Source organism: Centroberyx gerrardi, chromosome 15 (genome assembly GCF_048128805.1).
Source record: "Centroberyx gerrardi isolate f3 chromosome 15, fCenGer3.hap1.cur.20231027, whole genome shotgun sequence".
In the NCBI taxonomy this organism is placed as follows: domain Eukaryota; kingdom Metazoa; phylum Chordata; class Actinopteri; order Beryciformes; family Berycidae; genus Centroberyx; species Centroberyx gerrardi.
The window spans coordinates 17,408,646-17,433,534 of NC_136011.1; the positions used below are offsets into that span (position 1 = coordinate 17,408,646).

The 24,889-nt window shown below is 41.2% G+C and overlaps 1 protein-coding gene across 3 annotated transcripts; it reads right to left on the bottom strand.

Annotated features, from left to right (window-relative positions):
* Positions 1-267: 267 nt before the first annotated feature.
* LOC139929197 (phosphatidylcholine:ceramide cholinephosphotransferase 1-like) lies at positions 268-23,450 on the bottom strand. Of its 3 annotated transcripts, none has more exons than XM_071922019.2 (6): positions 23,354-23,450; positions 9,098-10,000; positions 8,837-8,954; positions 7,434-7,587; positions 4,256-4,422; positions 268-3,124 (listed from the first exon to the last, which is right to left on the bottom strand). In XM_071922019.2, exons 2-6 carry the CDS (start codon positions 9,709-9,711, stop codon positions 2,948-2,950), a joined length of 1,230 nt encoding a protein of 409 aa, XP_071778120.1. In that variant the 5' UTR covers positions 9,712-10,000; positions 23,354-23,450; the 3' UTR covers positions 268-2,947. The 3 variants fall into 3 exon arrangements, with proteins under 3 accessions (XP_071778120.1, XP_071778121.1, XP_071778123.1); XM_071922020.2 differs by lacking the exon at positions 23,354-23,450 and adding an exon at positions 23,229-23,284; XM_071922022.2 differs by lacking the exon at positions 23,354-23,450 and adding an exon at positions 14,358-14,438.
* Between the last annotated feature and the right edge of the window lie 1,439 nt (positions 23,451-24,889).

Consider the following 24,889-nt stretch of genomic DNA (forward strand, 5'->3'; position numbering starts at 1 on the left):
CGTGCACAAATGCATACTGGAAACACACACACACACACACTTTGGAACGAGAGACCGCCCTTCACTCTGCTAGTCTCATCCAGCTCTTAATGCAACTCAACGTGTCCATCTGCTGGTTGTTAGTGAGGCTGCCATGACGTCATCTTCGGCACTGGGCAGGATGAACTGACATGATGACAATGTAATCCACTAGAAAAAAAGATATGGTGATAAAATACTAAATAAAAGAACATCAGTAAATAAAATACTTAATAGTAAAATCTTTTATTCAAAAGCCTCCCAGGTAGAATCCTCCGTCATATTTATCATAGCTTACAAACATCTGGTATACACAGAAAAAGAGACAAACTGGATCACCGATTGACAGAGAAACATACAGGATAACAAACTTTCATTACGTGGAAGAAAAAAAAATATTTCCAGCCTGATTGGCAACTACAGGCCAACTAGGAGACAAACTCCCCATCAAGGCCCTCGTCAAAAGATGTTTAGAGTGCCCCAATTTGCACCGAAAGTTCAACATATCTCAAATCAAAATATGGCCTGATGTGAGGAACCTGCTGTGCTCATAAGACAAGATTTAAGAAATAGTTCAGACATTCCAGAGTATACTGCTGTCTATAAGAAGGAAATGTTTTGACAATGCTACAGGAAGGGGGGGATATTTCTTAACTGGCTCTTATATATTAAGACTGTTGGTGGCATAACAAGGTATTAGTTGCAAAATCTCACATTGAAATATAGGTTATTTTCTAACTGCCCCTTTCACAACATTTACAGAATTATTCACATCATTATCAATTTGGAATTCACATCATTATAATGTTTTAGTGCAGTTTTTCTTTGTGACAACTATGATCAACTGACAGCTTTTGAAGTGAACTCTGTTGCTACTTGGTACAGGACGACAGTATACTAGCTTTAAGAAGTTTGGTACACCATTTGAAATTGAATTTCCACATCAGAGAGAGCTACGTAACGACGAGTTCAGTCTTTCTCGACAGATGAGTTGGGGTAATACTCTTTTTTTCTTTTTTACAATTCAGTCATAGTAAAACAAATTAAAGCAAAAACAAAAGCTCAACATGCAAAATATGCTTAGGACCATTAAAAAAGGACGCATTTTCACATTCATGGAAATCAATTTGTTATCCTCTGTTTGCATACATTTGGCCAAGTATCTCACCAGTCCTGTGCATCATGCTTCAGCTTGTTCTCCCCACACCAGCTCCATCTAGGATATTTACTACTATGAGAAAGTAGCTGGGATATTTTTTGGCATTGCACTTATGAGGCAATGTAGAACATACACACCGTCTTCAAACTATAAAAAGGTAAGAGGGTAATTCAGTACACAACAAATACAACCGTAACTAGCACACACGTACCCATTACAGACATGCTCAGAAACTTTGCCTGAAGCTTCTGTTTTCTTTGACATTCCCAAGCTCAACACGGTTGACATTCGACATTTTCCTCTCTGCCCAATCACCAAGAGGTTACAAACACAAGACATAGTAACAAGAGGATAACTCTGAAAACGTTCTGTCAAGCTGGATTCATCACCACACTGCTCTCTTAGCTACCTGGCCAGTAATTTTGAAGTGGGACTCAATGTGGGGAACAAGAGAGTGGCTCATTATCTCTTGAGCAAGAGTTGCAGCAGTGTTGTACAAGTCAAGTCCAGGTCCAGAGCATGTTTACCATTTTCAGACCCACTCCACACCCCAGAAACACTTCGGATCCAATTTCCAGAAAGTGATATTTAACAGATAATGTCACGGTGAAAAGGAAACCAGCAGATGTGGTGGTGTCCATCAGTCATTGAGCATCAGAGAGCAGCAGAGACAAGCTTGGAACATGATGGTGGCAAGGTCAAGACTGGCAGGTAAACAAGAAATGATAAGGACATAAATAAAAAGAAATAAAATTAACAGTCAATTTCTTTCCATTAGAACAGCATTGACCAGCTAAGCACAAACTGACATCATAAAACATCAATAAATAAATGGGACATTTCACTCATTGCGCTTAATTTTGGGAAGACCAATCTTCTGGTAAGGCTGGCATAATTATTCTTACATTCATGAGAACGAGACTGTTAACTATCATTAGGTACCTCCTCATGCCGCCGCGTGGACAGACCCACACGCACGGCCGAGGGACACAAGACACATACTTGAACTGTTATACAATCAAGCTAAGGAAGGCACTGGAATAATGCTTTACCACATTAGATTCTTTTGCTCTCAGTTAATCCATCTTGAAAAAGGTAAAAATCTAAAAATCTTCTGTTGGACATCATTTGTTTTTGAAAAATAAAGTTGTTGAAATACTTAGAAAATTATTTTTTGCACCTTTGACTCATTTTAGCAAGGATAGTTTACAAAAAGTAATTTGCTATAAAAAGGAAAAAAAAGAAGTTGCTTATGGCATTTTGGTTATCAAATAAACATTTGATTGACATTATTTGCACTAAATAAATCTTGTAAGAACATGACAAGACATTTAACTGTATCAGTTTTTGCGCCAAAAAAAAAAAAAAGTATTTCCAAGTCCTCATGGCCATCAAACCAAATATAAGTTTTGAAATGTTCTGTTGAAATGCTTTCTAGATCTGCTACAAAGCAGAAATTGCAATGTGGCCCAGGGAAGGGGAGGAAAAAACAAAACAAAAATAAATTAGTGCTTTGTGTTCACAAAAAAATTACCAGAAAAAATTACCAGAAGAGAGAGAGAGAGGACGTGAGAGAAAAGAAATTATTTTAAAAAAGAACAAGTTACGAGGTGGGTCACAGTGCTAGCCATTTGGACAGGGACGTGTCTGAGTACTAGAGGTGAAAGGACATCGCTACATTTAACAGTGCCATCTTCCATGGATAAAAACAGCACTTTGGGAAGTCTCTTTCTCGCCACACAGCCCTTGCCTCCTTTTTCATGACCAGAGTCACTGGGTGTCCAGTCTGCTGTACTTTACACCGCGGTTCCACAGCGATACTCTCCATGACAACGGCAGCTGATAGTTCCGAGGGACTATTCCGTTGACATTCTCCTCAAAGTACTGGAACAGTCGGTACCACCAGACCCGGGAGAAGGGGTTGCTCTGCGATGTCTCTTTCAGCGACTAAAACAAAACAATAAACACAAGTACTGTAAGCTCGGTCACTGGATATCCAGGGCAATCTGGTCCGAACGCTTGTGATTTACTTTATCACTAAATATTGTTTTGAGTGAATATTAATCTATTGTATATTAAATATTCAGGGGCTAATGTCAGTTGTGCTTTCTATTCCGAAATCACACTCCTTCACATGGATCCTCATTCTTTTAACTCCAGCTAGAAACTGTGGAAGATTATTGCTTATCTTCCTAGGTTCTTTGAGTTATGACAAACTTTGTTCTTACGTCTATAAAGGTTTATTCATGCAGCATGAAGAAAAGTACACAGCACAGTAGTGCAGGTAGTTCTCTGGAGAATATGGTTAGTATAAAGCTTATGTACAGTGAAACAAACAAGTCAGCCTTGAGAAATAGCCACAAAGTCACGTTTTTCCCAACAGTTTGGTTATCAGACTGGGTACAACCAGTTTGTACTTCTTCACCAGACAAGGATACGTGACTCACATGGGATACACTGAAATATAGATGATCATTATATAAAACTAACAAAAGCAGAAATAAGTTAGCTCTTTCAGTGCCAAATGTACAATCTTGTACCACACTAACATACGTTCACCAAATATATGATATTTTTATTTGCTAGTGTGTCTGGAAAAAAAACTACTGATTTATTGGATAACGAACATATAACATGAAGAATTTATCATTTCAGATTGCTAAGAAAGAAAGGTAGCATTGTTAGAATTGTGACTAATTCTTTATATTTTGCCGTTTTTAATCAGTGCGGACAGCCAGCTATGAATGCTTGTCTCGACACTTCAGTTACGCTAACAAGAAAAAAAAAAGTGGATGAACAATCGAAAAAACAATATATATGGCATTATATTGCTGGGTCTCTATGAGCAGGGGCATGTTTTTTTTCCCCACTTAGCCTCTCTGTAGCTATAACTGTACTGCACTAAGTACAAATTCTGGGTTCCAGATTGTTGATTACAACCAATCAGACTATTAAAGTAAAGAGCATGAGGATTGATGGGAGGCAAAGTGATTGGAATAGAGCACACCCTTGGGCCCAACTACTTTCCTAAAATCCACTGTAGGAACACAAACAACTTGTGAAATGTGCTGCACTCACCTGCTGGTTGGCCAGAGTGTGGTACCACCAGAAGAGGCGTGTAGTGATAAAGTATGCCACCACCACATCCACAGTGTAGTGGTCATGGGCCAGAAGGATGCAGAAAATCCCCACAGCACTCAGCGTCCAGCAGAACCAGTGGTACCACCAGAACCGCTTAGGTGAATCTGCCATTGAACACAAAAACCTAGCAGGGTTAACATACCAAAAAGGACCGATCAAACCTAACTGAATCAATCCTGGAGAAGGAGTTGCCCAACATTATTCTTTATTGACTAAACACTGTTTTGAGTAAATTACTTAAAATGGTCAGGAGGTAATGTCATTCCTTTCACAGAAAATCAATTGTGCTTTCTATTCTGTTATCAGGCTGCACTCACTGGACTGGTTATTCATCATAATTGGTGGGAATTATGTGGGCCTCAAAAGTTCAGATGCAGGCACCGTGGTCTGACAAAGATTGTCAAAAACCAACTGCAACACTTACACTTTACTGTTCATAAAAGCCATTCCCCCCCTTCACCACTAGATGTCACTGCTATATCAATCAGGCTTTTGGCCACAAACCTAATGGAGTAGCACTGCAACAACATCATGTGATGTAGCAGAAGAAAGCACTGTTTACACAAAATGCACAGGAGAAATGTATTAATCTCTACAGCTTGAGCAAGCAGTTCAACTCCAGACCTTTGGATCCACGTGCTTAGTGGCCAAGTCAGTGTGCAAAGCAAAGAAAAGACAGAAGAGGAAATGCACTCTGAGAACCACACAGAAAAATTGTGGTTATGTAAGGGAGAGGATAATTTCTTCACTGACCAAAGCCAACATGATAATAAGTGTTCAAAGTGTTAGCGAACTGTGCAACATTTTCTCTACAATTCCTGATAAGGATCAAAAGTTCACAAGAGAAGTGGTGCAAAAGAAGAGACAGGCTACACAACACTATCAGTAAGATACAGATGGCTTATGCTCCATCTTTTTGACTGAATCTGAAAAATCTTGTAGTGTGTCAGCCCATCAGATGAAATATGAAATCAAACATCTGCTGTATTGAATATCCCTTTCTGCCACTTAAAGAATCAAAATGGATAGGGGAGGTGATGTAAACGTGAACCAAAATAGGACCACAGCATAATGTCCATGCTGCAGTATAGTTTTCTTGCTCTGCTGACTCCATTAAGCTCATTAAAGCCTACTCAACAAAATACAGAAGCCATATTAGACTTTCAACAAACAAATTAACAATACTACTAGGGCATAATGAGCACAAAAACAAGTTATCAGTTAGTTGTAGGAGCCCTATTGCAAACAGTTGATCACCTTGCTTTGTCCCCTATATTGTTTTTGATCATGCGAGAACCTTTCGCAGTAAAAGTGAGAGAAAAAACAGAAATTCAAGTGGTGGGAGGTAAAGACAAACACCAACTCTTTCTGCCGATGATACATTGTTGCTTTTAAGGAATCCAAAAAACTACCACTGTTGACAAATTTTCAAAAATATCAGAATATAAAGTAGAGCAACCTTCATAGAGCAAGTGCATCGGGTAAAAGAAAGATGATTGTGGAGCAAATGCATCGGCAAGAGGAAGTGGCAAGGCGTGCCAAGGCTGGCTCTCAGGCAAAGCAGGGTCAGTGGATAAATTGGGAAAGTGTAGAGAGGAGAAATGTGGCTAAGGGGAGTTGTGGGGTATGAAGGCAAACTAAATTAGATTCAGATTTTTTTTAGATTAAGTGCAGCCTTTGATGTGCTACCATCTCCCTGAAATCACAGTCAGTGGGTGGGTGGCCAGCATTAACTATAAAGCGCTACTAGGCTACATTCTGAATTACCAAAGACGAGCGTTATTTCAAATCGACCAAACAAAAATTGTCAAGAAATGATTGATTTAGTCCATCGCAGATCCCCGCTGTATTTGTCCAAGTGGCCACCCCTACTAGATACACAGTCAGGTTACAATATTTCTAACCTTAATTGCAGACAAATTCTACTAAATTGGAAGAACCCACAGACCCCAACTCAAACTCTATGGTTAAGAGATGTGATGCAGCACCTTAAACTAAGGAAACTTAGTCTTACTGTGGTCCAAGAACGGATGTTTGTCAGAGTAACCATGGAGCATAAACCTAATCTTTCAACCACCACTCAACATATAACTTACAATATTAAATCTGCCATAATTTTGTTTTTCTTTCTTGAATATCGCATCAATGTACTTTCACTATCGACACTATAAAGCTACTTTATACCCCTCCACCCCACCCCCCCTTTCTCTCTTTGTCACCCATCTGCATGTATTTGTAAAATGTTTTCTAAATCGATTGTTCTTGTTACACAATTGGGACTGAAAAAACAATGAACAGAATCTTTAAATAAAAGAGGAAGGAGTTAAATATCATATGATGGTACAGTATAGCTATGGTAGCCGAAGCAGGTAGTCGTACACCGTTTTGAGCTTTAATTATCTTGCATAACTAAGCTTACTGTGTCAATACAATTTGAACTGCTTAGAGGGCCGTTTCAAGCCAGACGGGTCAGCTGCCCCTTTAACCTATGATTGTGGTATAGTTCAGTTTTTGAACTTCTGAGTGGGCTGCTACAAGAAACAAGAGTCAGTCCAATTAGCCTAATGTTGAGACCAATAGGGAGTTTATAACTTATTGGATAATGTTGGGAACTAGGGCTAAGCCAAAGCATAGGTAAAAGGTAGCGCAGGTAACTATAGCCATGTTTGATGTTGAGAGAAACAAAAAATCTGTGATGGGAGGTGCCCACTTGCTAAACTCAATGACATGCCTGCACTCACACACTCAACCCTGTAACATTTAGATTAGGTGGTTAGTGAATGGTGCTGCCGCTCTGATAGTCTAGAAGGTTTATGATGGCATAGGCCGATGTCCTCTACGGTCACCATTTGTGGTTTAGTATATGATTCTTTTTACATCTGAATTGGTCTTCTGTATGGAAGCTTGCCCTGGATTATGGCACAAGGGATGATTACATGACATCCTATGTTTTGGTAATATTAATCTATTCTTTGGAACAGTCAAATGAGCTTTTTATGTAGAATATGAGTGTAAAACTTCTGCATACATCTTAATGCAATCAGAATTTGTACAACATCATGCAAGTGATGACGAGAGATGAACAATGGAATGGTAGAGATACAGTGGAACTTACACTCCTTGATGAAGAGATAAGTTAGTGTTAGCATGACGGTATGGCCACTGTACAGATAATCTCCACACATGGTGTGAGAGCCTGTGATGGATAGGCCCCCACCAGCAATCATCTTCATTATCCTCCTCATCTGTGCTTCCCAGTTCCCAAGGAGCTGCAAGAAACATAGCCATAAATTAGCCTACACCCTGTTTACATTATTAATAAAAACATAATTCCTGATAAGATTAGAGAAATAGTTTGGTGATTTAACGACCTGGAGCTACAAAACAAACAAATGTAGCATGTACAGTATAAAGGTAGGCTATTCAATCAAGCACAAAAGGACTGTTAAACATGCAACCGCAAGGACAGTTTTTTTGTGCCATCAGGTGCATCATGCAAAGTAAGTGTGACTCAACCAAACAAAACAAACACACACAACAAAGGGAGAGATCTGGCATGGTGTGTATACTTTCTCTTGGCAGTTGGCACACAATGATATCAAACAGGATGGAGGAGGAAAGAGAGAGAGAGATTACAGCAGGATAATTTTTTTTTTCTTGAATATACTTTGAGTACAAGTACAACTCCATGATAACAACTTCTCAAATCTGCTCTTGCAACCTCTAAATATACAGTTTGCAGCCCAAATGGTGACCCTGCTAGCTCCCACCTTTGCCGACGGGTCACTTGTTGCAAAAGTTATTTGCAGACCTGTGGCTGCAACACACTTTAAGGTGAGAGCTGGGGTGGGCGAGAGCTGGGGTGGGTGAGAGCTGGGGTGGGTGAGAGCTGGGGTGGGTGAGAGCTGGGGTGGGTGAGAGCTGGGGTGGGTGGGGGGGTGAGAGCTGGGGTGGGTGGGGGGGTGAGAGCTGTTTAAAGCAAGTTCTGGTGATCTAAACTTCTTCCACCAACATACACTATGGTGGGCCGTAAGGTAGAAGAATAGAGAAATACAGGAATAACTCTTGAATATATGCGTTGCGTATATGCGTATACGTTTGCAACTTCTATTCCATTCATTCAAATACTGACTTGCATATTTGTAAATCTTTTCTGTGAATACAAATTTAGGACACAGGTGTGTGAATATTTTGTATGAATGTAAATTTCAACTTCTCAGGTGTTTTCCTACAAATAATACTTTCATAGATTAGCCCTGTTTAACCAAAAGGGATGTGAAAATTTAAATTCTGCTTACTGACAGAAGGGTTGCATAGGAGCAGCGTAGCTCTAGTACAACAATAGGCTTACAAACTCGCTTAGCAACTCTCTCAACCACTCTAAGCCTCACTCACACATACAAAAAAATGGACACACACAAATCTTATCTTATGATCAATGGTCAGTGAAGAGCACGCAGGGATCTTTCATGCCCAACCATCTTATAATGCTGAGAGAAATAAGTATGTCCATTATACCTTTGGTGAGCATTTGAAGTGCATCCCAGGAACGGGCAGAGTGGTGATGTACATTGTAACACACCGGTACAGGTAGAGTGTGCCCACGATGAAGAAGAACCGCCTGCCTATAATTGACCTAGAAAGAAAAATATAAAAAAGGAAAATGAGTTACATGACTTTTTATTCAGGGTGATTCCACAGGTTGTAATTCAGGTTGTAAGTCAAACAAAAAAACTTTGGTTAAGCAAACCACACTAAACCACAAGAGGTTAACTGTACCTGTATTTGAGTAGAGTCCACTGTATGATCCAGAGCCCGACCAGAAGCATGCCGTTTATCTCACAGATGGAGAAGGCCCACTCTACCCTGTCGAACAGGTCAAAGAACTTATCAGGCAGCGGTGGGGTGTGCTCCTTGGTCGGTACTCTCTCGTGGACCACCGAAATGACGACGGTGGTGGTGACAAAGCACACCACCGCGTAGAGGAACGCTACGCCCGTCTTCCCCCACTCAGCAGGGAATGGCGAGCGCACAGTCTCCAGCGTAGGGATGGGGATGTGAACCATGTCCTTCCGGAAGTTGTTCATCCCCAAGGACCCGTTCCTCTGGGGCTTGATAGTCCCGTTGGGCAGCCCGCCAGCATGCCCGTTGGCGTGACCGTTTTTGTGAGCCTCTATGTGGGTCTCTATCCGCAGCGTCTCGAGCCGCTCCAGCAGCTGCTGCCCGCCGTCAGACGAGACCCGCGAGAGGGGCGGCGTCTGGAAGTCCGCCTCGGTGAGCCGGAGCAGGGCTGCGCCGTCCATTTGTCGGAGGGCATCGCCGTACTCCTGCATCCCCTCTTCGCTCAACCAATGAGAGACGTCCTCTGCTGACCACGCCCCCACCTTTTTCATCTTGGCCAGTGGGGAATGTGGAAGGTTAGGGGTGTCCTCGGACAAGAGGGGAAGGTGCACTGGGGGCTTGGCTGTCTATGGGGCAGTGGTGAGTCCTCTCCAGGTATGGCACATGGTGTTTCTGGAGCATTGAATGGGGGCGCCCAGAGGGACCCCAGTCTCCTCTTGGAGTGATGGGGTGACAAAGCGACAGGCAACAGGGTCTCGGTTAGGGCAGGTAGCTAGAAATGAACTGCAACAGCCTCCTTTGGCCTCCTTCACCACATTGGCTTCCCTGTACACCTCACTCCTGTTAAAGAGGAAACAAAAATGTTGTGATTCCAAATGCGATGATGACTACATTTTCACTTCCACAACTGTACTGGGTGTAGTCCTAGACCGGATGCCTGCCCAGAACTGGAGGCCAGAATGTGTAGCCTATTCTCTGACTGAATAATAGAACAGCACCAGCCACAGGTTGCTCGGCTGTATCTAAACTGCTGAAAATCACCATTGAACCCACTTAAGCTCCATTTCGCAGACATGAAACATTGCATGAATTATTCACACCATTCAAAAGCTTTTACAACAATAACAGCAACAATATGAGCACTAAATCGACCAGCAGGTTTCCCCTCTTTGATCCTCGCTGCAGGGAAACCTTTCAGAGATCAGTAGTAACATCCTGTGTGGATTAGCTCTTTTATACACAGACCCAAAGACAAACCTTTGGTGGAATGTGAGGTTTTATATCAAACCACAGAATCAAGTGCCCCCCTCCCCTCCAAAAAGGCGCCACTTTACATCTTCTACTGTCAACAGGCTGGAGTACTATCTGCTGTGGTTTTGAACTAGACACCCAAATGGGGCACTAGTTCAAAACCACTATTAATCACAACATAGTCTGTAAACACATCCAAGGTGAACTGATGGCAAGGCAAAGTGATGGATGGGAGAAGAAAACAACATGCACAGTTAGGCAGAGTGATTAATCATTCATTTTGGTAAGCACAACAGGCAGGGCCAAACATAGAGATAAATCTTAATTTCTACAGTTTGATGGAGTTGACTGCCAAGTGACTCCTCAAATAATAATTGACCATGTAATCAGGTTACTACACCAATTCATCACTCAAGACAAACAGAAAAGAAAATGTATGAACCGTGCTCCTCCAAATCTGTATATCATTTTAAATCAAGCGGACACATATTAGCCTAGTAATTTCATCACTCCCACTTTGTTGTTAAGTCTGGTTTTTACTTGGATAGCGTGCACTCCAGTTTTCAGTTTAGCGTTAACAGGGAGATGAAATCACCCACATCTGCTACATATCCTGGGTTTGTTTACAGAGTACGCTGTCAGGGATGGACACATGGTGGCTCTGCTAGCGTTCGGGGGAGTGCTAGGTTCAGCTGGAGGCCAAGCACTGATCTCCTGGATACGAGTGGATAGGAGGAAAGAGGGACAATGGGAGGGAAAGAGAGTGCGAGGAGGAACTCATAAATCAGCCTGAAGGTCAGTGCCGAGCACTGCACAGCCCCACCCCTGTCAAGAGGGCAATCAGCCAGCAGCCTGGCCTTGCCCAGCCAGCACAGCTCAGCTCAGGCCAGCAGCAGCTAAACACACTGGCTGGCTGGCTGGCTGGTTGGCAGGGCAACAAACCCCACATCACTACCTCATCCCACCTCAGCTCAGATCAGAGCCCTGTTCATCTAGGCCAGCAGAACAAGGCCAAGCTAATGGGCTTTAAGCAGGGCCATCCAACGCTCTGAAAACACCTGGCATCGGATGTATTCCTGCTGAGGTCTAAAAGAACAATTTGACCCAATAACCCCGTGATTCTAATGTTAGATACAAACACTAAAGAGCGGGTGAAAAAATAAACATATGGATTGCATACAAAGAGCACAGCAAGAGACCTTATTGCAACAGCTTTGCTACGTGAGGCCCCCAGCTGCATACTTCTACATCGTGTGAAGAGTGCCAAGGAAAGCACTATTTAGTAGAGATAAAGAGAAAGAAAAGAGACAGAGAGCACTGACGTTCATCTGTTAACAGTGTACAATTGAGACAGATCAGAGATTAGCTGTCACTGAGTCAGCTGTGTGCTAAGGACCTTTGCTCTGTGAATCAGCTTACAGGGTACCCAGTGTAGAAATAACCCCACACAACTCAACTCAGGCAAGGGGCAAGGGGAAAAAGAAACCAATCCTTTATTTAGCCTAACCTTTATTTACCCAGGTGAGCCACCAGGGATCCCAATATGACGAAGGCCCAGAGAAAACTACAGTTACTCTTTGGAGTACAGATGCAACAGTAAATGACTTTTAGTTTGCCTCAACTTAAACCTCCACGAACACAAAAACCTCACTAATAACATGCGGTTGGCCTATCTGCACGCAGCGTACATATTTCACCCACACAAATCTTTGTTCATGCTAAGGTTAATCCCCCCTAGTTGACTAAGTAGCACGTTTTGGTTAAATGTTGCCACCTCATGCAAAGCGCACGGAAATCAGATTAAGCAAGGCCTGTGCGCAATACTGCTCAGGGGCAAAGAACTACAGAAACAAAGAGGGAAGTCTAGACATGAAGCAGCCTTATGATCTTGTAAGTTTTATACAAGATAAAGATAAAAGAAAATCACAGAAAATGTTAGAGTTCCTCCCTCAACAAAAGATTTTGCCCTGCATCGCCTTTTCATTTCCCCATTTCCCCTATAGAAACGTGGCAACACAGCACCCATAGGAACTGCACATCTGTCAAACTGTCAGGCCAGGGTCATGTGTACAACTATTGCAACACGACGAGGGTGTTTTCAGTTGTGAGCTGTGAGTTTACTGAGCAGAGGGGTCTATTGTCACATGTTTACTCAATGTATACCAGTTCCCAGTTACTGGGCTGACTTTCATTTAGCTGCATATATTTAATGTGTTAAGGGATGTGATTTCTGTTTAGCTCACCAAAACAAGATAGGAGGCACACACACACACCTAGAGAAACACACAAAGAGGTGTACATAAATAGGGTTGTGGTCTGATGCTTTGTAGAGTGTCAAGTAGCCTTATCCAACTTAACTTTGAACCTTACGCTGCTCATAGGCCAATACAGAGTCTACACTTATGTAAGGAAATCAGGCAACAAATTGTCCCGAGAGCAATAAAAATGAGGAAACTCAACTGTTAAATATCAGAAAAAAACCACTACAGCTCATGCTATTTGATAGAAAACAGAATAGAAACTGTAGGCTAATGGTTTAGGGAGCATCCAATTAGAAAAAATAGGAAAAATTTGTATGATTTTGGAAAGATGATGGCTCTAATCTACAATGTCATGAAGAGACAATTTCTGGAGATGCCACAATTAAATAAGTAAATTAAAATTTCACCCTAGGTGCTGTCACTGTCCATAATGCCACTTTCCATTGGGGAGCATCTCTCATTTTTTTTTTACCTTGGGAGACTTGTTCATCTTCATACAACTATCACCTGACTATCCAAGAACATAAAAAAGGTCTATATCTAGGCTTTTATGTTATGTTTTTAATTAATGTTAATTATATATTCACATTTCTTTTGAATGCATTTCCCATTTTTTCCTCATTTTTACATATTTTACTAGTCCCTGTTTTCATGCCTTTTTATAACTTTGTCAACTCTGCTTTTAGATAAGTGGTATATAAATAGAGTTTGTTATAATCATTGTTTATGTGTTTTAAAGTGGATAATCCCTCTAACTATTGGTAACACACACCTATCAGTGCAACAGCCTGCCCTGGATGCAACAGATAGAAATCAATGACAGAAACATCACTACCAAAAAGAAACAGAACTCCAGAGGCGTCTTGGTGCAGCAGTGCTCAGATTCAATGTTCTTGAGACATCATGTGTTCAAACCAGGCATTTGTTGCAGAACATCCCCCCTTCTCTCCTATTTTCATGTCCCTCTCCAGTCCACACAATAAAATAAATCAAATAAAGCGGTTCACAAGTTAGATGTGGTATCTGGAAAACGTGACACAGATCTAAAAAAAAAAAAAAACAGACATGGAAATGAATCACAGTCAGTGAATCAGTCAAATGGCAGTTACCCCAGTTCTGCACTTCCTTCTTGTGTGTAATTCTTTCCTTTCTGACTCTCCAAAGTTTGGTGGGACAGCAGCGATGGTAGCGAAGTCTGGTGAGAGAAGGGATTTGGCTTAGCACAAGGCAGCCCATCTGACATCACCAGAAAGAGATCCCACCCTGGGGCAATATGTCACGCCGACACAAACATAAACACAGTACACCGTCCGAAGCCCAGCTTAGCACAGTCCCAGCCTGCCCAGCACTCTAGCAGCCAAGAATGGAACCAAATGACTCATTCACAATGGCTAAGCGTGCCTTTCCAAGATGAGGAGAGCCAATTCAGATTGGGTGTGTGAACTCCCACTGAGGACGCAGACCCAAGTTCCAAACTAAACTTGCTCTGCCTCTACCAACAGTGGCATATAGACACAGCTAGAAATATCACTGACCAGTGTGAATTGAATGGAAGCCCTATTTTACTCTTGGGAGACGATAAAACAAAAGCTCTACAGTTAGTTCTGCAGAAACACGTTAGACTAAGGTTTCAAAATGACTGGTCGGACATTAAGCTTAATAATTAAGGGCACCTTTGAACTTACCCCTCACCGTTGCGCGTTCCTTCATTCCTTCTTCACCTTTCACCTGCTCTAAAACATGTGACTCAGTGGGGAGGAAAACAGTTCTGAACACGTTCCTCTAACCTGTCGCCACCTTCTCTTTCAGTTCCCACCTCTTCCTTCTTTTCTCCTCCCTGCCACCCTCTGTCATCGGGTCTCTGGAGTTAACCCTGCCCACTTCGAGCCAGCACCAATTCCAATTCTGCTCTCCCCCACTAGATCTCAACATCTGCACATTTGTGTTTCCTGTCTTCTAGATCAAAATACTCTGACGTGCATTTCATTTTTCTTTTTCTTTCATTTTTTTTTTTGTTTTGCCGTTCTCGACCTTGCAAAAGTAAACACAGTTAAGAGCATTGAAATCCCCTGGTTTAAAGAATGGCCCTTTGTCCAATAGGCAAGGTCACGGCAGAAGTAAAGCTATGTAAACAGTTCTGAGATGGGAGTACAGATAGATGGAGGCTCAACACACAGGACACACACATAGGCTCACCGGAGGCAGATTTCAGCTGGCTTCTTTTCTGCCAACAGTCTTAACATATCACCTGGACTACACTACATCATGCCCAGGAACACCCAGCACCAGAAGCCTACACAATGAAGAAATGAGAAGCACTTGCTACCATGCAATATGGGGTAACAGACCAATCATGTAGGCCTACATGGTTTCACTTTTTGATAGCTCATTACATTTCACCTGGATACTTGTAATACATTTAAACAATATGCTCTCTTCATATCAAAAAAATGGATTCCACATTACAACCGACATTTTATAACCAGCAAACAATGTCAGTGACATAAAAACCAAACAAAAATAAAATCCCCCCCTCAAAAACTATTCAAGGCATCCTTTGTTTGCCCTTCTCCCCTACGTCCTGAGGGTGTTGTCCTTTTCCTTGTACATAGCTTTTGAAACAGACGTCTCCCTTTACTGAACTTTATCATTTCAGACGAATTGACAAAGGATGTACAACACGCTCTCACCGGTATCACTTTACACCTGGCTTACAACGGCTGACAATGCAAGGCAAATATTTACCAAACTGGTCCTGCCTGGTGTCAGCTGGAGATAATAGGGTTAAACATTAATAGTGTATCGCTGTGGAGTACAGTAGCAGTACCATGCTACAGTTAGAATGAGTTAACACACACAGTGGCTACTATAATCAGCCCCAAGCCAAACTTCCTGAAATGTGGTGTTATGGTTCATCCTGCCATTTCTGAGAAACCATGTGTCAGTGACGAATAAAGATACCATTTAAAGCCACTGCGTGTAGAATTGACCTCAATATCATTCTCAGTGTTTCTGCTACATTCAAAGATTTTTACCGCTGCACCTTTGAGATTTCACAATCAAATGAAAAGTCAATTGCACAAGTGGAGTGTTTAGACGGATTATGGACCATTTGGTTTTCCATACAGCCACTTCTATTCCACGCATAACCGAGGCTGTGCACCGTCCTTGGTGGTGAAAATCCACGCATCCATTATGGGCGCGGAATCAAAGTGCCTGAACACCGTGCTGCTTCGCTGTTCAGCTGAAAAAAGCGCATCTTTTTCTGAGTGGAGGATCAAACTAGAGCAACACAGAATCGGCAGAGAATCGGCTGAAGTTCCAGGGAAAGCGACAGCAAAAGGTAACCTAGTTCATGGCTAGTTTACATAAGCATTCATAGTATCCTCTAAGGACTTAAACAGCAATAAATGTGTGCTAAAATCAGTTTTGTCATCGACTGTCATTTTATTTCTTAGCTGCAAACTTTGCCAATGCTTACAATATTTCTGTTTACCTAACCTACCTTGAATTAAGAACAAATTCTTGTTTACAACATAATTTTTATGTTGGACTACATGTTTCTGTTTCACCGGTATTACAGTAAATAAATGCATTACTGAATTTGGTTCCCGATGAACATGGAAAAAATAACTTGCCTGTTTATTCCAGTTCCATTATTCAGTTTGGATTATGACAGTTTCACGTCACCTCTTCTGTATATGTCTTCTCTCTGCAGTCGAGCTTGAATGGAACCTAAAATCCTAAAATTTCAAACCCGAATTGATTGTATATCATTTTAAATCAAGCGGACACACAATTGATTGATCATTTCTGTCCAAACCCAAGCCAAACCCCATGAGCAACAAATTTCGGAGGCTGAACCCGATCGGGGGGGGGGGGACTCAAGGGGTCGCCAAAGTCAACAAGTTTCAAATTCTACTGGTAGTAGCTCTAATAATATGTGAACATAAAATGAATAGACAAATTGATCACAAATACTTAAATACTGGTAAGATGTTGTTCACTGGTTTGGCTATATTTTCAACGCTGTATGTTGAAAATATAGCAGATAGCTTGACTACCAACGCTATATGTTGGAAAGCAGAAGGCATCCAAGGCATCAATACTGTGACTGAAGCAGCAAGTTAAGATACGGTCCAAGCTAGAGAGTTGGTGCTGCCATCAAGACAATGATCTACAAAACCGCCCTGCAGTCCCACATCATTCACACTGCACAGTCCGCTTGCACAAGCCAAATACCGCCAACTTCTAAGACGTTCAGCAACCAGCATTAGACAGGCCGTCTTTGTTCAAACTATTTGGGAAGGATAAACGATTCAAAGATGCTTGGCTTCAGCGGACACAGGGGAGATGAATAAAATGCTTGGAATGTGCAGCATTTTGTGGATTGAATTCCTTGTGTTTTGACAAGAGGACCAAAGGAATTGAAAATAAATGCAAGAGCTGAAAGTTCACCCAGTGTTGACAGTCCAACATTGCTGGAGGAAAACCTTATTATACTCTGAAAATTGTCAGTATCAGTCTATCAGATATTAATGCTAGTACTATCGGGGACTAGAAATATAATAACTCTTGAAACCATCCCTTTGGCAAAGAAAATGTGTAAAAAAAAATTAAAAAAGCACTTGTTTCACCTAGGTATTAGCTTTATCTAAGACAGAAGTTGCTGAACCCAGGAACAATGTCCCTACTGATGTACTAGCCTACTGGTGTGTGAAGGTTTTATTTAAATCTCTCCTTAGACATTAGGACTACAGGGCATTTTTTTCTATTGCTTCAAATTTAAGCTTTAATACCAGGTTTCCATTGTAGCTGCATAGCATACATTAGAGGCCATATCTACACGTTTGGCTGAGACACAGGGATGTGATTAGGTTATGACAAAAAAAACAAAAAAAAAACAATGTAAAATCAGCAACCAATATATTCCTCTCTGTTAATGTTCGGAAGCAGAAATGTTTCAAATGTTTCCCCAATGCATTACCATCAAGGATTTTCACTTAACCTAGCTAGCTAACACAGAAGCACCGAAGTCAAAGCAACATTCACCCGCATTCAACAGGCAATGCTCTTCCCAAAACTACAAACGTCAGATAGTCTAGCTAGGTAATACACCAACGTTGAAAGTATAGTAAAGGCAAACATACGAGACAAACCAACACTTAGCTAACATTACCATAGTCAACGTCGGAATAAATCTTGCTACAGCTACGCTTAGTCATTAGTCGTTTAGAGGCTGAGGTACAAAAAAACATCTGCTGTGAAAACAAGCCCATGGGAGGGTGCATGCACAGAGATGATTGATGTTGATGTTGTTGAGATGAGATTTACCCTATTAGCAGGTGGCATATGCACTAAAAAGGTGGCATGAGCAGTCATCACATAGATGTTCCACCCTCTGCTCAATGCACAAAGTCAGAAGTGTTAATTAGTCTACCTAGCCCCCACCTTGAGACCCCCCACCCAACCCTCTTTTTTTTATGCGGGTTTGCATGAATCACAGGTCTCAATTTCAGGTCTAAAATGACGAAAATCCGGTCATTACCATCTGTCCAATCAGAAATGATTGGACAAATGGTTTCTTAGCTATAAAAACAAAAACTTACTTCTTTCACTTGCTAGATTAAATGTTACATAGCAGCTACCTCCTGGGCCATTCATACTTTGGTTTAACAAACACAAAAAATGTTACTGTTTATGTGCTCTGCTCCTCGTGCAAATATTAAGTTGACAGCAAGCAATAAAATCAAATCAAAATCAAAATATTGACTGTATTGCATTCATGCAATAATGTGACTGCAAGCAAATGAGCAATTAAGGTCAGTGAGACTGTAGGATCCACAACATAGCAACCTTAGGGTCATCCACATCATCAAATCAGCACAAACATACGTAGGTCTGAAAGTAGTCAGAACTTCAATTTAATATTTTAAAACTTTGACTAGACCTAAACCTCAAGTCTTGCTTCCAGGCTTACTTCCCTAGTGTCAGACAACTAATGTCTGACAGCTTACAACACTATCCATAGGTGTGTTCGCCTACAACACTCCACAGTTTTCCTGTGCATTTAGATTAGACCCGTCTTCTCAGGTCACAGTGACACATAGCCCTACACGTCTGGCATGTTAATGCTCCCACATGCTCACACAAGCACAAACCGTTCCTAGAAAAGAGCGACATTGTCAAGGTTCTTGTGATGGCAGATACTGAAAGCTGTAACAGATACAAAGCCATCATTCTATTTACAAGGAATGCCAGACTAGAAATCTTATCAGATAAAAGGTCATATAACTGATAAGCCATTTTAGAAGTTTAGACTTTTTACACCGTCCTATCCAGGAGAAAAAAATGTAGCACAGGCAATAGAGTTCTACTGTTTTTTACTGTCAGGGGTTCTAATCAATCTGCTAGCCGTAACGGCTGACAACAGCAGGTCTAAAACTTGCACCGCATGATGTTGTTTGATTACTGGCCTCGGGGAAGGAAAGTCACACCTCTAATTTTATCAGATAACCAGACACAAGGAGGAGACAATGTATTACTGTACTAGTGTTTTACAAATAGTACAGTAAGTAAACAACAGTGTGATGTGGCAGCGACTAGAATACCAAATAAACCAACCTAGTGCAAAATGTGTTGCATCATGCAGGCCTTATGCTGTTATCACAGTGCAAAGAGTCGTGTAATGAACAGAGCAAGGTGTTCACACTGGCCAGAGGTAGAGGATGAGACAGGCCATAAAGCAGGGATGGCTCTGGTGGAACACTCTGGAGAGCAGAGCTAAATGGCACAACAACCGTTAGTAACTGTGCTGGCAGGTGCTATCTGCTAATGAGAAACCCACCTGTGGCTTCATGAGTCACTGATTAGCATGTCAGGTCCGCACAGACCCAGAGGAGCAAAGACTCAACAACACACCTAATCTCCTCTGTTCAACTGTATGTGCAGCAGACACATCAGAAATTACATCTAGGACAGCAGACAGCGCGACCCATCGTCAACAGGGAGTAATTAGCGTATAGCACAGCGCTTAGCCCATCTTTTGCATTTCATCTACTTAATCCAAATTGCAAAAGACTGTGCCAACAAAAGGCTAACAACTTTACATACCAGCAATGACTTCGCATTTTTCGGCATACGCATTTTCTTGTGAGTCTTTGTGTGTGGCTGGTAACATGGATAAAACTATACAATCTTGCTCCTTACAAACAATATTTGCACCTTAGCTTAAATGATCCTTGAAACTTTGTAACGATGCCTGACTTAAGGGCATTGCTGCTAGCATGTTATTACACGGTTACAAAGCATGCACACGTGTAGCCTGTAGCCGTTGTCACTGCCAAGAACAGGATTATGCAGACACGCCTCCTTTCATGCACATAAATTCACACAAATATCTTCCTAATGACACAATCTTTGAAGAAGGAAATAAAATTAGATATACTGAGGTGGGTGCAGTTGTTCTGCAGCCAGCGAGTAGAGGACGCCTTGGCCTCAAAAGTGTGTGAGAATGTATGGCTTTCATATCACACTTTGTGCTTACACATACACTTACTTTAAACTTGCTGTAAGCTTTCTTACTGGTAAAGACCACAAAATTAGACTTTGGTCTGGCCTTGGCCAAATTTACCACCTAGCCTCAATACAGCATCATGTGGCATTTCACTATTAAAATAGGCCAAAACATGCAAAAATGAGGACAGGAGCTGGCCTATAGCATTCTCTGTGTTTTTAAAAGACACACTTAGGCTACTCTGGTGTTTTATGTACTACTACTTATGAAATAATGACACACTGGTGCCTCCTCAATTGAGATGCTCTCCTTTCAATTTGATGGAAACCAAACACCCTGAGAAACTCGAGTAACATCAATGGAATGCAGAAGGAGGTCAGAGATACTCTAAACAAGTCAGGACAGGGGGATCCCCAGCTCAGGTGTGAGGAGGGTAAACAAGAGAATAGCACAAAAGAGAAGAACAGAAGTTGGCCTATACTGGGGCAGCCTGTAAAACTTGAAATGGTTTACTCCCACCTCCTCAACTAAAAACATTTGTCAGGCTCCATTTGGCATATATCTGCAGCATATCATACTTTAGGCAGTCTAGTGTAGAACCCTAAATGCATTAATGTTCGTGTCTGTGTCGTCGTGACTGTGAAAAATAGATTGAAAATCTGTGGGCTGCGGTCATTCAAGCATAAAGCCCAGCCAAGTAAGATGACATTTAGGCTAAATATCAAACACTGCCAAATTATCCCACAGGGATCATTTAAGTTTCATCTTATCGTGTCTTAATCATTTTCTAAAATACACGAAGTAGGCTACATTAAAGTGCTACTAGCCTAAATTTACAAAAAAGGAGTTGCAGTCCACAGGAAACTGGGGCATCATGTGAGTGGCGGTAGAACTCCATGTGTTTCTAATTATGGGGGGAAGTAAGAGACTAAAGCTCAAAAGACAGACCTATGGCAGAAATTAAATGATCAATGGCTATTGTCTGGCAGTGACATTGTGAACACAATAAGCTAGTACAATAAACAAACCCAATCAAGTAATGACATTGTAACAGGGCTATGTGGTTTTAAAAACAAGTATAGAGGTACAAATGCACTGGAGGGAACAGACACACACATTTTAAAAAGTGCATCTGTTTTCAATGGCCCGACATATACTAAAAGTGTCAAGCTGCATCTGAACCTGGATATTTTTGAGCATCAGAGGAACAAAACAGCTTTTTAATAAGGTTTCTGAAGCCGATGTGACCAGTGACGTATTTGAGGCAAAACAAAACATGAACATAGTCTAGTTGGTCTACTAGATGGTGTCCAAATTTAGAGGGCAGACTGCACAACAGGCCATGGAACATATTAAATGTCACCGTGAAGAAAATGTGACAATGTTATGTTACCCATTGTGAAATGCATGTGCCAGTACTGCTAATGTTTCTAAACTCCAGCCTGCAGCACAGAAGAGTCAAATTACTGTAGGAGTGTCAATTAGCACATCCAGTGTGTTTGGTAATTAGGCTACATTTCTATAGATCCTTAAAATACTTAAATTTGCAATTTCACTGTCGATTGAACCATGCAAACTAGAAAATTTAACTGTTGTAATGTTTAATTGATCCATGTGCCAGAGCAACAAGCTACATTAGTGTAAACACTGACATAAAAATGCCTTTTCCAGGCAATAGGAAGTTGATAACCCAGGCCAATATGGGTCAATGTGTTCGGTTGACAGCTGGGACAGTTGTCCAAGGCTGAATCACAGCTATGCATACAGCAAACTCATTGTTTCTCCCCGCACAAAAAACACTGACTTGCCTTGTCAGATGAGGCTGCTTGCTTGTTCATAGTCTGACATGCTTTGCTTTGGCAATGAGGCTTGCTCTGCAACTGGACTGGAACCGCTGACAACAATAAACCCTATTCACTCGCATTAACATTTTGCCCCCTTGACACTCATCGCAGTCACACTCCGTCTTGTCAGCAAGTTGCTTCCTCACAACCTTCCCTCACACATCATCTTCCCGTTTATATGGATCACTGTCCATCCATCTATCTTATCTTATCTATCTATCTCTGCTTGCTCATCTATCTACCAATCTATATCTATCTATGACAGTCTTTCACACAGTGGTGCTGTAGCCTTAGCCAATCCATTATTGACTTATCCACACAGCATGTCTTACTGACTCCATGACAGCAGTTATCTGTTGCTAAAGGCACATATGTTCAAAAACATCTCTGTTAAAGTTTGCCCCTCTCCCCCCAAAAGGGAAAGGCCCATATGACTTCATGGCAAACAGTAGTTAATCAGGTCATCCGCTCTGTCCTGGCCATCGACCCCAATCAATAAGAAAACAGGTCTCAAATGTAAGTGAAGAGAAGACATTTTACTAATCCACTAAGTTAATGTGTAACGTTACATAAAAGGAGGAGAGGAGATCAGCTGAAGTAATATGGCCATGTCGCTGATTCACTGCGACCAGGCACACCTGTGAGATACAGCAGATCATGGCACCACACAGGTAGCTTGGCGTGATAAATATAGTGCTTTCATTCACATTAAGGCCTCAGCAACCGTTGTATGGTGTGGCTTAAGAGCTTATAGCCTAACCAGCTAAAAATAGACAACCAAGCTGGCGTCTTCAATGTATTTCTAGCTAGCTAGCTAATACATTACGTTACATTAGGCTGCAATTTTTGTATCGGTATTTGGGATACATTTTATGGAGTACAACGCTAAAGAATGTGTTTATAACCCAAATATTCCTTCGTTCCTGTAACAACAGGCTACATTTTTGCTCATCTATCAGACCAGACTCTCTGTGGCTTCAGTGCCAGTGAGTCAGGTTGGATCGGGATTAAAAGGAGACGTTTTGTCGTCAATTGATAAAATGTTACAATACAAGGCCAGCGAGCAGCATAGCTAGATATATGAGAGGAAAAAGAGATGCTGTAAAATACCTCTTATAACACTTATCGAGCGTACGCAACCATGCAACAAAACGGTGTTTATCTCGGGAGTCTGTATAACGTTAGTTGACACTTACCGCATAACACAACATTAGTTACATCGCCGCGACTTGTAGCCTAGCTCACAGGGCAGGAATGTATCAGCGGCGTAGCTAGCTGTGCTTTCAACAAAAGAGAAGGAAAACGTATGTATTGTGTTTACCTTGACGTCGAAATAATTCAAGGTTTCGATTCCAAATAAGTACAGTAACTACTGAAATGTGGTATAAGAATCCCTCTGAGTCCGTCCGATGTTTTCATGGGGGCAGCTTGTGTGCGTAAGGGAGAAGGGGGGAGTTCCCGTTCCAGTGTCACATATGCTGCCTTTAAGGACCATCGGGAATATTGTAATTGCAAGTTGGATGTGCAACAATAGTGCAAGTATTATATTATCAGTATTATATTATATTTCTTTTTGATTCTCTCTTTAACTTTTAGTTGTTACTTATGTTGTGCATAATTGTGCTGAAGAGTTGCTAAAGTTGAAGAGACAGCACCTGCGAATTGCATTTAACATAGATTTGATACAAAAGATATGTGACAACTTTCGGCTAATAAATCAATTTCATTCCTGATGGGCATGTCTCTTCTGTCACTGCAGTCACACACACCAACCAAAGAAATACTTTTAACGCGGTACATTTTATTATTATTTGCGGCCAAAAGCACTTGAATTCGCGTATTAACGACTTCAGAAATGTGAGTTGGAGCTTGCGATGAACACTTGAAGGCAGCAACGACTACGCAGAAAGTGCACCGTTGGAAGTCAACCCGCTCACTCATCTGAGGCCATCTATTGGTGATTATAGGAGCATGTCTAAGATTTAGAAATTATACACTTGATTACACCTTTTAATAACTGTGATTAAAAAAATACGAACATGTTTTTTAACCCAGGTTATGGTTTCAAAAATTTGAGTAGGCCGATTTCTATAAAACAAATAGAAGGATACCATACAAATAGGCTATAACAAAAAACTGAAATATTACAAGAAAAGATGTATTTATTTGTTACCTGGGATTGGGTTGCGAGGGTAGTCAGGAGTTTATTTGTTACTAGTCACTTTTCTGTTTTTACTAGGCTCAGTTTAATAGCCTACTTATTGTATAGTGACTACTGACTAATTTGATTTTTACTAGTTACTTTTCTAGCCTTACTAGTAAAACAAAAAAATAAGCAGTTCTTTAATTAAATCATATGGGGCTACACATTTTAGGTTTAGACTTTTCATTACTCACTAGTCACTATTTTACTCAGCACAAGTCATTAGTTCAATTCTACTAGTTTTCTGAATTAATCATCATCAATCAGAATAGCCCTACTGTTCTGTTAAACACCTTGGATAAGCTTGTTAATCCTGTGCCCCCAGATGTCCCTGCCTTTTCAAATGCTTGAAAATGTTTTATTATTTTCTGTAAATAAGATCAATGGTATCAGATTGCAGAATACTTTTTCTCCTCCCACTTATGTTGTAACCCCAGCCTGCCCCAACCCTCTCAGCCAGTATAGCCCAATTTCTCTACATGACCTCACTGAAACTGTCTCTCACATGAAATCATCATCTAACCCACTTGATATAATTCCCACATCTCTTCTCAAAGAGATGTTTCTATTGGCCCCAGACTGCTCGGTATAAATAGCCCCTTGACCTCCGGTTGTGTGAGTATTTCAAGCAATCCAGCATTCAACCCATTCTTA